General features: G+C 37.4%; 1 protein-coding gene across 1 annotated transcript in view; it reads right to left on the bottom strand.

Annotated features, from left to right (window-relative positions):
- Window positions 1-12,555, bottom strand: part of CCDC171 (coiled-coil domain containing 171) — a 171,324-nt gene that overhangs the window by 137,711 nt on the left and 21,058 nt on the right. Inside the window, 1 exon segment of the mRNA XM_082784295.1 lies at window positions 69-161. Within this exon segment, the coding sequence (XP_082640421.1) occupies window positions 69-161 (93 nt within the window).

Here is a 12,555-nt window from a genome sequence, read left to right as displayed (position 1 = left end):
TTTTTTCTTTACATCTTTATCAACTCTTTTACTGTACACTTCCATAAAGTATTTAACAAACAGCTTACCTGGATGATTTCTGAATTGAACTTGGATTCCAAATGCGCTGCTCTCTCTGCTTCAGTGTTTTCTTCCAATTTCTTTATTCTCACTGTAGCTGCCTAGAAATACAGTTTGAAGAAATTTAAGTCCAGACAGTAAATAGCACACAAAGATTATTCTGTTCATTCAGTATATTAGGACTCTGTATACCAACCTGGTAGATCTGAACTTGGAACTTGTACTTGGAAATGTGATATATCAAGAAATGATGTAAGAACTGTGATGTACCAAGAAATACATATCCAGATAATAATTTACTATTTTAGGCATGTAAACAATATTTTCTGTTTAGATAAAGAAATTAACATAACATTATGTTATTGCTGCATTGTTTTAGAATGAACAAAACTGTGGCTGAAATGAGAAAATAAAAACATTAAACTTAAATGTTCTACTCGTTACCTTGCTATTTGCTTGTTCACCAAGGTTGTCACCTGAGGTAACACAACCCCATCCTATATGTTTCAAAATACAATGAGTATTTATCAACAGAGTACCTGCAATTTCAGTATTAAGACAGACAAAGCATCAAGAATATAGAGAATTCCTTAAACAAATATTGGTTTTGGCACGTAATTTCCAATTAATGTGATAAAAATAGGGCTTTGCAGCTCTAGACCTGTCAGTTTCTCTGCATCAAAAATTCCAGTCTGTAATGCTTCAAAGAACTAACTTCGTATTCTTTATTGTGTTCCCTGACCTATAACTATTTTATGTTTTAGTCTAGCAGACAGTATGCGTATGATCTTTTACCAAATATCTAATTTAGTCAGTTAGCACATGTCATTATACAGAAGAACATACAGATGTATGCATAGTTTAAGCAATAAGTCTGAATTAGACTTGTGAATCTTTCATGTCCATTCTTTCAAAATTGAGAAAAGCAGAAGAATGCAAATAACTATGCTAAAAATCTACTGTGAAATTTGGATTGGCCACCAAAAGTTCAAACGGTAGGTTATTTTTTTACTTAACTTTTTGTTGTTTTTGTTGCTTTTTTTTTTTTGTCTTCAAGTGTTTCAAGCTGAAGAAAAATCGTCCAAGTTACATTAAACACAAAAGTGATCACCAGACACATACATACAGATAAAGGTCTGAACAGAGTTTCATCTGGAAAACTATTTTTATCAAAAGCAGTAACCAAAGATCTGATACAACAGGAACTTGCATGTAAATTTAACTACATTGTTTTCTATCAATAAAATCTTTTCACTGTGATGGATGACTGAATTGAGAAGAAAAATATATCCCAAATTGTCTCTTGGTTTCAAGTTAAATTAGGAAGACCAAGAAAAAGGAATTAATATCAAGAAGCCATTTAACATGAGCACATTTCAGGTTACACAAATACAATCAAAGTTATTGATTTTGGAAATGTAAAATAAAGTACTAAGTATGTGAGACTGCATCTTGATTCCAAACATTTAAGAGGAGAAACATTAACAGATGTTAAAACAAAAGTTCTTGGCAATAAATTGAAACTTCATTTGTATAATCACATACACACACACACAAAAAGGAAAGATTTTTAAAACTGATGTCCATAGAAGGCCAATTAAAAAGAAAAGCAGCAACAGCACAGAGCTTACCAAACCTACTCCACAGTAAGATCTGTCAGAAGGTTTAGACTTTTTCTCTTCTCGGGAATTTTATCTGCTTACCATAATTATTAAATAAATAAGTCCACAAATCCTGCACAAACATTCCCCCTGTACTTCTATTTTTCTAAGACTATTCTCAGAAACAACTTGGTTTAGACTCTTAACAACCTCATTCTTTCCATACATCAGCTCTTACTCCCCTTTAGCCTTAATGCAGAACTATCAAACTACCTCCTGGATCAGTTTGGAAGGACCCCCTTAGCATTCTCCAACAGATCAACAGCTATCAACAGAATGGTTTTACTAAAGAATACTGCCACCCTAGTAAAAGTAGTCAGTAAACAATATATATAAGTGAGGTGGATTTCATTTCTTCTGTAGTAACTCACAGAAAGTCAATCTTTGATTAGAAGAGTATAGGGAAGAGCAAGATAGGTACTTATCACAACATTTAGCATGAGAAGTAAAATTATTTTAAAAAATTAAGAAGTGAAAACTTCACTGGGAACATTTCATGACATACACTCAAGGGCAAAAATGTTTTTCCATCTTTGGTCAGCTTGCTCAAGTGTCTATTTATATATCAAAGAAAAAAAAGTGATTCTGCAGGTTTTTAGGCATAACTTAGTAATTCACATGTTCTGTACTACATTAGACTACAGAATCCTTTTTTGTTTCCTGAGCATCAGTCCAACCAAGAACTTCACTCTGTTCCTTCCTGTCGACCTCTCCTCATCTGAAACAAAAGAGCTTTCTGCTTGTTGCAGGTCACTATCACAAGGGTTAATTGACTTTCACAAATAGAGGCCCCCTAGGACAATGAGATTTCATCAGTCCCAAGAAGAAAAGTGGAAACAGAGAGAACAAATAACAGCTTGATTGAGGGCATCTGCAAGAATGCAAAACTGGAGCAACCCTCATCTCCAAAACAGATCACATATGTATCAGTTCTTGGTATAGTTCTTTAAAACTAGAGCACACTTCTTTAAGCCGACATGACAGACACTAACTGCAAGGGAAAAGTAAAGGTCCAAAGGAAACAAACTGTCAAAAAATACACAACTGCAGTCCTAAAAAATGTGAAACAATGAAGAAAGAGAGGCAGGAGCAATCATACACCTTAAGAAGTACCAACACATCACTCTTTTACTCTTTGAATTAAGAGCAAATCCATTTAAAAAGACATGTTTGCAGATGGCTCATTTGCTTGAACCATCGCAGTTACTGAAGAATTAACTTGCATAACTAGCAAGCCTAAAAAGGGAAGTACTGGGAAAACTAGTGTTTCATCTACAGAGATTCTTAATTATCTCTGGAACGTGAGAAACAGGCTTCTAATTAGAGCTTGGAACAAAAGACAACATGTCTAGGCTGTAGTTAAGAGGTATGAATCCTAGACACCAATCAAAGACAACCTAGATGCACCTGGCATGTATCCAATGGAAAGCATTCAAAAGATACTCAAGACAGTGAATACAGGAATATTATATTATATTATAGAAATCAAAAATAGGTGGGAAAATAATAGAATCTTACAGATAATCTCCCCATATAAAGACCTGAGCAAATTAATTGTTCAAAATAGGGGTTTCTTTGCAAGGTTAGGAATCTCAATTCCTGTCCTTATTTTTGAAGTTCACCTTCTAGAGTATGATTCTTCAAAGTCTTAAGTCATAGCAGTAGTTTGTCACCACTCTGATTTTTAAAATCTTGCTTAAATGAGTTTACTGAAGCTTCAAAAAACACGGACCTAGGGAGAGGACTGAAATATATTTTCAATCAAGTCAAGTCATTGTAAGGGACCAGACAAGAAGTGCCACTAGTTCTTGGATTGGGAGAAACCGAAGATGACGATTGAACTATATTCTTCTCAAATGTCTTGAAAGATTATTCTGGTAAAACTCAACCTTAGTTTATCAGTATAAGCAGCTCTCTTATCCAGAATAGCCTCACATGTTTAAAAGAGCTTGCAGAAAAGTTACACGTGTAAATTGGGGAAATAACATAGATGTTGTCTGTGTCTGGTACAACAATGAATATTCTTTTTCCAGAGGTCTGTGACTTGATTGCTACAGCTTCTGGTTCACCATACATTTAGCAAATTTAAGCAGTCATATGCCAGACAATTGAATGGAAAATCTGTGGGAAAACAGAAACTGCAAGAGATGTATTTCCAGCAATCAGCACATACACCTTGCTAAACAACTGAAAGACTTATCAAATACAGAGAAGTTCACATTTGCTTAGACTGCTATACAGAAAAGAATTTGGGAATTACTGTTTATCTAAGTGCACATTAGACAGAAAAAATGTACGTCGATTCCAAACTGAGACTGACGATCTATTTGGGAACAACAGAACCAAAAACTAAAACTAAAAATACACCATACTGACTATTTTGCTAGTAAAGTTTTAAACAGGCTCTATTGATCTTTATAAACACTTCTCTCCACACTGAGAAGCTGCATACTCTGCCAGAGAGAATGATGCATTATGCACTCCATGAGGGAAAGAAAGAGATGTCAGGGATGAATCTAACCTGTAACACTATATGAACAATTCCAGAAGGAAAAGTGGGATGAGGAGTTCCACTTTCCTTTCTGATAAACAGAAAGGTAACAAACAGGAAAAAAAAAAAAAATCTGCTGGTACCAGAATCACATTAGCCAAACCTCTTTGAATCTCGCAGAAGATGAGGATCACCCTCCTTGCAGAACCATGTATCCAAAAACTTTACACAATGCCTTCATACAAAGAATATGCTTGAAAACAACCTGCAGGTCTCAGACATACAGATCACAGTCTCTCAGTTGGGAATCAAGTGGGAATACTTTCTATTTTAGCTTGGAATGCCTCTTTTCAGGTCCAAGCCAGCCAGAGAGGTATATCTCAAGGATAGATCCAAAAAAGTGTATTCTCCAGTGGTTACAAGGTGTTTGCATATCCAACATTGATATAAAATTGGTTATCCAGTAAGATGCAGTAGTTGAAGAGCTCATCTGTGACTTCCATGTGCACCTGCAGGATATCTGAAGACAGGCATCTGAAGACAGGCATCTTAAGAAAGGTACTACACAGAAACTCGTGGAATCTCCAAAGTTTCCTCGGATATTCAAACTGAGCCAAATTAGGTCTTAATTTAAAGGACAAAGTATCTCACATCTGTTTCCACAAGAGCACAGACACAATTGTGTCTTTTGAGAAATGGCAAATAAAAATTACTACAGAAACTTCACTGCAAGCCTTACAATTCATGGGTGCAACTATGCTTTATGGTTAGACTATTTCCTTTAATCCCTGAAGGTTCAGCCACATTTTCCACTGGCCTGTTGCATGCCAATGCTAATGTGGTTTCTAGGAGACATTTTGCACATGCTAACAGTTTGCAGTACCATTTTCCATGCTGGCCTGTGTGGCTTCCACTTTTCTCTGCCTCTCACCCTTCTTTTAAGCACTGAAATTTTTGTGAATACTGGGGAAGTGCATACTGAAAGAGTAATTCAATATCTTACACTTGTACAATGCCACAGCCATGAAAATGGAATCCTTTGATACTTACATTTACATCAAAATACCTGTTTTCAGAGAAAAGAAAAACGAAGAAAACAAAAATATGAATGTATGTTTACAACAGTTACTAAGTTTAGATACTGTAACAGAAATAATTTTTATCTTCTCTGCTTCTATTTAGATCACTTCCGCATGATTTTTCAGTTTCATTTTTACTAACAAGCTCTCAGGATACTTACACATCCCATGGCTGAGATCCAGCCCCTAAGGGCAATGCTCTGCCAAGATACTGTTTTCAGTGAAGATAGATGTGTCAAATCAGCATCATCATCCACACACTCTATTTGTGTGCTTCCATATTCAGATTAAGATCTTAATTTCTTCCAACTTAAAAGCATTTCCCTATGAATCCTAATTGAAATCAGGAGGTCAGGTCTAAGCACATCTTTGGGAAATGTACTGACCATTTCCACCTAGTGTTAGAAAGGCTAGTGCTTCTTGATCATGGTAAGGTGGAGCCATCTCCTGTCCAGATAATAAACAACTTTTTAGTAACTATAAAAGTACATAACTACAAGCATAAGGGAGCTCAGCTAATCCTCACTGAACATCTCCTATATATGAAGTCTAGAGTAACATACGTCATTGACAGAAGAGCCATATTTGACCTGTGCAACACCGGATCAACAACTGCATTGGCATGGGAGTTCCAAGATCACCCATGTACTTGGCTGTAAAAAAAAAAAAAAAAAAAAAAAAGAAAAAAAAAAAAAAAGTAAAAACTAGGACTGTTAAAATGATACAGTTTGGTTGACTTTGATTAAAGTCCAAGTTCATTCTATTCTGCAACTGATTTGCAGCTGCTCTCCCTTTCTACCTTGAGGGGAAAAGAATGTCCCTTCTGGTTCCATGCTCCATAACCCATAAACCCTGTAAGAGCACATTAGCTGACACTGTTACTTTATATATGAACACAGATAAGATTTACACGTGCTTTATTGCTAGCTCCTGCTAAGGTCTACAGAAGACAGTATTGGGTTTTGGTCTGATAGCAAGTTAAGAGTGAACAGCCTTCAACCTCAACTTGAGTAATACAATGAAGTATGAGATGATAAAGGGGAATATCCTCTCAGAGATGAATTCCATTACATCAGTGAACTTGTCACTGAAGAAGCCTAAACTTCAGAGCCACCACACAGGTATCATTATGAAAACTGCAGCTCTTAGAGGGGATACAAGACAGTCACAGTAGCTAGAATTCCAAGATAGGAGGTGTGCATTATGGACACATGAAAAAGCCATCAAGTGTGTAGGCATAGAAGACAGGAAAGAGTTTAAATTTCAAGCAGTGACACTGTTAACTAGTGAGGAATGTGTTCTCTATCACACTCCTTGGGGCTTTTTCAAGTTTTTCCTATGAGACCTATCTAACTTACTTTACACTGTAATTCACAGTGAATTTACTAGTAACACATAAAATTAAAAAGCAGGTCTTTTTTTCTTTTTTTTTTTTTTTTGGTTGGTTGGTTTTTGTTTTGTTGGTGGTGGGGTGTGTGTTGTTGCTTTTTTTTTTCTCCACTCTTACTTTGATTTTAGCTGGGACCTCAATTTCTTGATTCTCTGATTTGGGTACAGTAAGAAATTTAGTGCACCTGCAACCTTGAATTATTACATGTGCCTACACCTTCTGTAAGTACAGAGGTGGACATCACTCCAACAAGTTTTCTTTGCAGTCATCTTCCCACCACAGAAGCATTACCAAGTTATTGCAAGATGATGCATTTAGCAGGACATGAAAAGGTCAATATACTTAATGGAGGTTGATGGGGAAAGGCATTAGGAAAGCTAAGGGACTCATCTTTAAATGGCAACACATTCAAAGTCTCCAAAATAAAATGCACAAAGTTATAGGACATATTTCAGGACTCATGAGAAAGGCTTTAAAACCTTGAGAGACACTGAGCTTCAGCTTACTAAAAGTTGGCAACCCCAAACACAAAACAAACAATAGAAAATCATTGCATTTCTATGAACAAGACAGAGACTGAAATTTATGAACTAATAATTCTGTTTCTCGTGATAAAAATCCCGATTCTCCTCTCCTCACTGTTCATCAAACAGATTTCCCTCCCAGCTTTTTGGCAGCTAAACACATCACAAGAAACACTGTTTATAAATACAAATTTCTTTATATTTCCCAAGAAATCATCTTTCCAGAGCACTAGAGCAACGGGCTAAAATAATAGACTCTGCTTCCAGAATACTTATATTTGTAACTTGTAGAATCTTGATGAGTTCAATACAAATATATCAATAATTTGTTTGACTGCTGTATCTTTGGCTAAAGATGAAGAACACTGACAGGGTTTCCACTTCAATTTTTTCTGGTACAGTATGTGCTCAGAAGGACTCCAAGCCCATGCAATGGGCACCACATTCGGTACCGTTGCAAGCTAAAACTAGCAGGTTAGACATGATACCAATAGCTTTCTTGCAGCAGAATAAAGGCAAGCTTCTGCAGAATTGCCAAGAATGAATAGTCTAATTCCAGAAACTAGAGATGGGCTCCAGAAACTAGAAATGTACTCCTTTAGACCATGTTCAGAATAATAGGAAGTATAAAACCCGAGTAACATTTCAAAAATAATAAAAGGGGGGTGGGGACTTGGGTGGACTGGCCGGATAGACTTTTTTTCCTCCTTACTCTCTTTATAATCTAATGCATTAGAATTAATCATCTCCAAGAGTGTCAAAGTACAAGAAGAAAGATTCTAAATTTACCATTTCTATTCATTACTGTAGCCTGCATTTTTTCATGGACTTCTCCCTTACATCCAGCAGAGGGTAGTAAACGAACAGCTTTGTGAACTCCAAAAAATCATCCTGACTGCATATCAAGAAGTACTGTATAGCACAAAATTAAAGGGCTGACTTGTAATTAGAATTATCCTACTCACTACACAGATCACCTTAAGATGTTTACTACCACCATGAAAAACTTAAGCACACATTTTAAATTTAATGCCCATTAAAATGAGGTATTCTGCATGGATACTGAAATAAGAACATCCCACGACCCCATTTTCCCATTAAAAATAAACAAAAATAGAGATATTTAAAAAAAAAAAAAACAATCTATAAGGTAAATATTCCATGAAGATAAATAAAGAAATACAGGGGAACTACTTGAATAAATGCACTGCCTTCTAACTGGGGTTTTACTTTCAGGCTTCTATATCTGAAAGGAAATCTGTCTCAAATACTAACACTACAGGCAAAAATAATGTTTGTATTTTAACCACAGCATGAAGAACAGGTTATCAGAACTTTATCTGTATTTCTAATAGTTAGTACTTACTCGCATAGACTGAGGACCTTTAAATTGACAGCTTTAAAAAGAAAAGCACAGAACCTTGCAAGAGTAGCACTAGGTAGGCAGAACCACTGAGACCTCAACATTTTGGCACACAGTGAGAACCACTGCCCAGACTTTGTTGCCCTCCTTTAATGCCTTTTCCGCAATGCACAGGAAGAATTTGGCAACTAAGAATGTGATCCATAGGTGCTATCATGCTAGTGAGGAGGCTGCTTAATTTAGGGAGGAAGAAATTCCACTGACAGTACAGCAGGTTATATCCAGGCAATCTGTATTGCTCATATATATTCCAGCAATCTCCAGGCTTCACAGAAGCACTTCTTTCTATGTGGGAATGCATCATGCCCATTTAAAAGAGCACCGTCCTTTATTTCAAACAACTGGGAGGGAAGGCTGTGCTCAGTTCCCCTCCTTTATCCAGCAGGGCTGTCCTTGAATACTTCAGCGTTTACTTTCCTTACAATCTCCAAAGAGAAAGTTCCAATAACCATAGTACAGAGTTGAAGAAGAGTTTATCTGGTCTCTTTGGCTGAGGTTCTTCCACTCTCTTTCAGCATGAAGAACATATAGTATGTCTGCCTGACTGTGTTCCAGAATGTCAGAGAAGCAGAATGACAAATTTGTAAGCCAAAGCGAGGTTTTGAACAAGAAAGGTAGCAAATTAATTTTTATGCTCCGCTAATACTAAAGTGCTCCTCTATGTAAAGTTTCTGCGAGAGAAATAAAGGTGAGAGGGCAATTTAAAACAGATTTTATGATCCTGAATTTTGAAGTTCAGAACCCTGAAGGAGGCAGCTTTTCATAACCACAGAAAAGGCAAAAACAAACTTCTGTAAAACAGAGATGCAGAGTACAGACACCTTGTACAATGCAGACAATGCTGTCACAAACCCTGGAATTTGAGTCCATTCAGTATGAAGTCTACAGCGAGCCATACTATGAGCTGAAAATATTTAGTGCTTCTGCTTCTTACAGTAAAGGCATTTTCAAAATATGCTTATTAGTTAATCTCTCTGACTTCAAGATACCACTATAGGCCCTTTCAGACATTTGCATACATGCAATTTACTTTTGAGATGGCAGTGAAATGCAAGCTGACTACAGCATACCCGCTGCAGTTTAACTTAGGCTTTTTCTTTTATTATTATTCATGTGGACTTGCACTTATTTGCTTAAACCTTCCTATTCAAGAGCATTTATCACAAACCCCTTCATCACTGATTAAACACCTACACTTACAAGTACCACAAGACTTTCTTCTATGGCGTGAATATGTTGTTTTCTCACTAGAGAGTATTGAGAGATCAGTACATTAACATAATTCTAATAAAAATTAAGCAATAATTAAAATATCTTCCTTGATTGTTGTTAATAGATAGTATTCTCTGATAAAACCATCTCCAGGGCACAGTTACATCTTTAATGTAAAAAGATGTAACTAAAAGTTACATCTTTAATGTAAAAGGAAGTCTAAGAGCTTCCTTTTCAAATTTACGGAGGGTAAATACACCCAATCAAATTATTTAAACAGAGAAATCATTGCTTGCCTTCCTCTTCTTCCTTTCATCTCATAATTCCTATGTTAATAAGCCACTATGTCACAAAAAGAAACAAAAGAAACAAACAAAAACAAGCAAACAAACAAAAACTTGTGAAAGTATTTTGAAGCAAAAAAAAATCTTTGTTTTAAAAGGGCTATTCAAGCTTCCCAGTACATAGCACTTTCCATCTGAAGGCAATTCTGCCTAGGCCAATATACACAGCTTGCAATACCTGACAATAGATTTCCTGTAGATCTCTTTGAGGGCACAAATGTCTACCTTGTTGGTCAATAATCAGTGTTTTGAGTTGATGAGCTTTGATGTTCCCTGTAGGAATTTTCTTTTGTACTTCATCTTTAATGCAGTGCTCTAACTTCCTAGCAATCAATGCTTTAAACACTTCTGCCTTTCAGGGGAAAAATAAGAGAACACAGCTAAAAATTGTATGTCACTTACTCCTTTAAGGACCCCTATTATCCTGCAAGTACCAATTCTTTACAGTTGGTTGCAGAAAATATTTAAAAACACCTTTGATAGAAAACTTACAACAAAGTAAAGAATCATTGGGTCACCATACTTCTCTGCAGTGACAAGGGTTCTACCAAGAATGTCTTCGTTCAGACCACACACTCAGACAAGGTGGTGTATTGGGTTTATGTGGGAAGGTTTTACAGCAGGAGAGCCACAGGAGTGGCCTCTGTGAGCAGAGCCCAGCAGCTGCCCCGTATCAGACCAGAGCCAGTTTCAAACAGCTCCAAAAAGGACCTGCTGTTGGACAGAGCTGAGTCAGTGAGCAACGCTGGTGGAGCCTCTTGGAGAGCAGATTGAAGAAAGGGAGAAAGAAACCTGCTGCACAACAGCAGCTGGGAGAGAGGAGTAAGAAACAGACGGGCAGACCCCCAGGTCAGTGCAGCAGGAGGGCAGGAGGTGCTCCAGGCATGCAGCAGCAGTTCCCCTGTGGGCTGTGAAGAGGCCCCTGGTGGAGCAGGCTGTCCCCCTGCAGCCCATGGGTCCCACATGGAGCAGATCTCCACGCTGCAGCCTGTGCAGGAGCCCCCAGTGGAGCTTTTAGGACAGTCTATGGGTTACTCCCATAGACTAATACTCTTTGGTTTTGCTAACCTTAGAAAGACTCCCTTTTGTTTAGAAACTGAATTATGTTAAACAGTTATGTATAAGAACTACTAAGTAGTTCTTAATAGTAAAAAATAATCAAGCTATTCCCAACTTTGATTTCTGAATTCAGAAGTTGAGATAAGCTACAGGCTAGGATAATTACTAGTGCTACTGGACTCAGTAGCTCTGTGGAGTCACAGCTGCAAAATCCACATTCATACCACACCTGGCTGGGAGGAAAGTAGCCAAATAATGAACGCCCAGTAGTCTAGCATATACTTAAGCTGGAGATCCCAGAAGTCTCAGAAAGAATAGCTTTGGTCTAGTGGACAGGAATAAGCTTTCCCATAACTGGGATCAGGAACAAGCCATAAATCCAGCGATTTCGTTGGAGAGCCTTTGGAGACCCAATTTGTTAAAATGGCTTCCTGTGAAAAATGCAGAAAGATCACAGTAAGTCTTCCTGCTCATTTAATCCTATTCAATATCATGGCAAGAGACATTTTGTAAAAATAAACCAAAGCTATTCAGCTGGTCTGCAAATTCTGCTATTACACTTACATCACATATTCTTGTTCCTAGAAATTACTAATCATAAGGCATCTCCCAAGCAGGGAGGAAAAGGAGGAGGAAATGAATTATTCATATAAAATGATTCTTTGGAAGACTGAAGTCTGACAGAACCATGTTTATACATGAAGATCAAAGAAATGCAAGTCCCTTCCTAAGCCTGGAAAGGGATTTTATACGTTCCTCTGGTTTGAAGACAGAGAGTTTTGACCACTCAAACATGACAGTAAGGGAATCATGACTACTCTAAGATGCGAAGTATTACCAATTGCTAACTGAAAATGTAACCTTATTTTCCTCTCTTCTTTCATGTTGCTATAATTGAAGATACAACTCAGTCTGAATTTAGTAATATTTATAAAAGGCAAGTAGCAGCACTGGGTGCACAGGGAGTCTACACTCTACCAACACGCACACACAAACATCGAACTTTCTGACTGTGGTCCCACATGGCTCTTTAAGGCCTCAGAGACTGCTCGCCAGGTGCCGAGCAATCCCACTGCAGCCTTGTCATTTTTAGTAGCAGAGTCCCACACCTTGACCTCAATTTGGTCCCATATTTCAGGATCATAAAGTGTCTGATTGTTAATAAAGGGAATAAGCTGTAAGGTTACCAGGACAGTCTTTGTTCCTAAGGATGTATGATTCCCCATAATGCGCATCTGCTTACCAGTGAGGGGCAGTTGTGTGCGCAGCTCCGCTTCTCTCAGCTTGAGCTTCTTCCCAGCTCTGGTGTGCA

The sequence above is a fragment of the Aythya marila genome (assembly GCF_965140915.1).
Source record: "Aythya marila genome assembly, chromosome: Z".
Classification (NCBI taxonomy): Eukaryota; Metazoa; Chordata; class Aves; order Anseriformes; family Anatidae; genus Aythya; species Aythya marila.
This window is presented reverse-complemented; position numbering and strand designations above follow the sequence as displayed.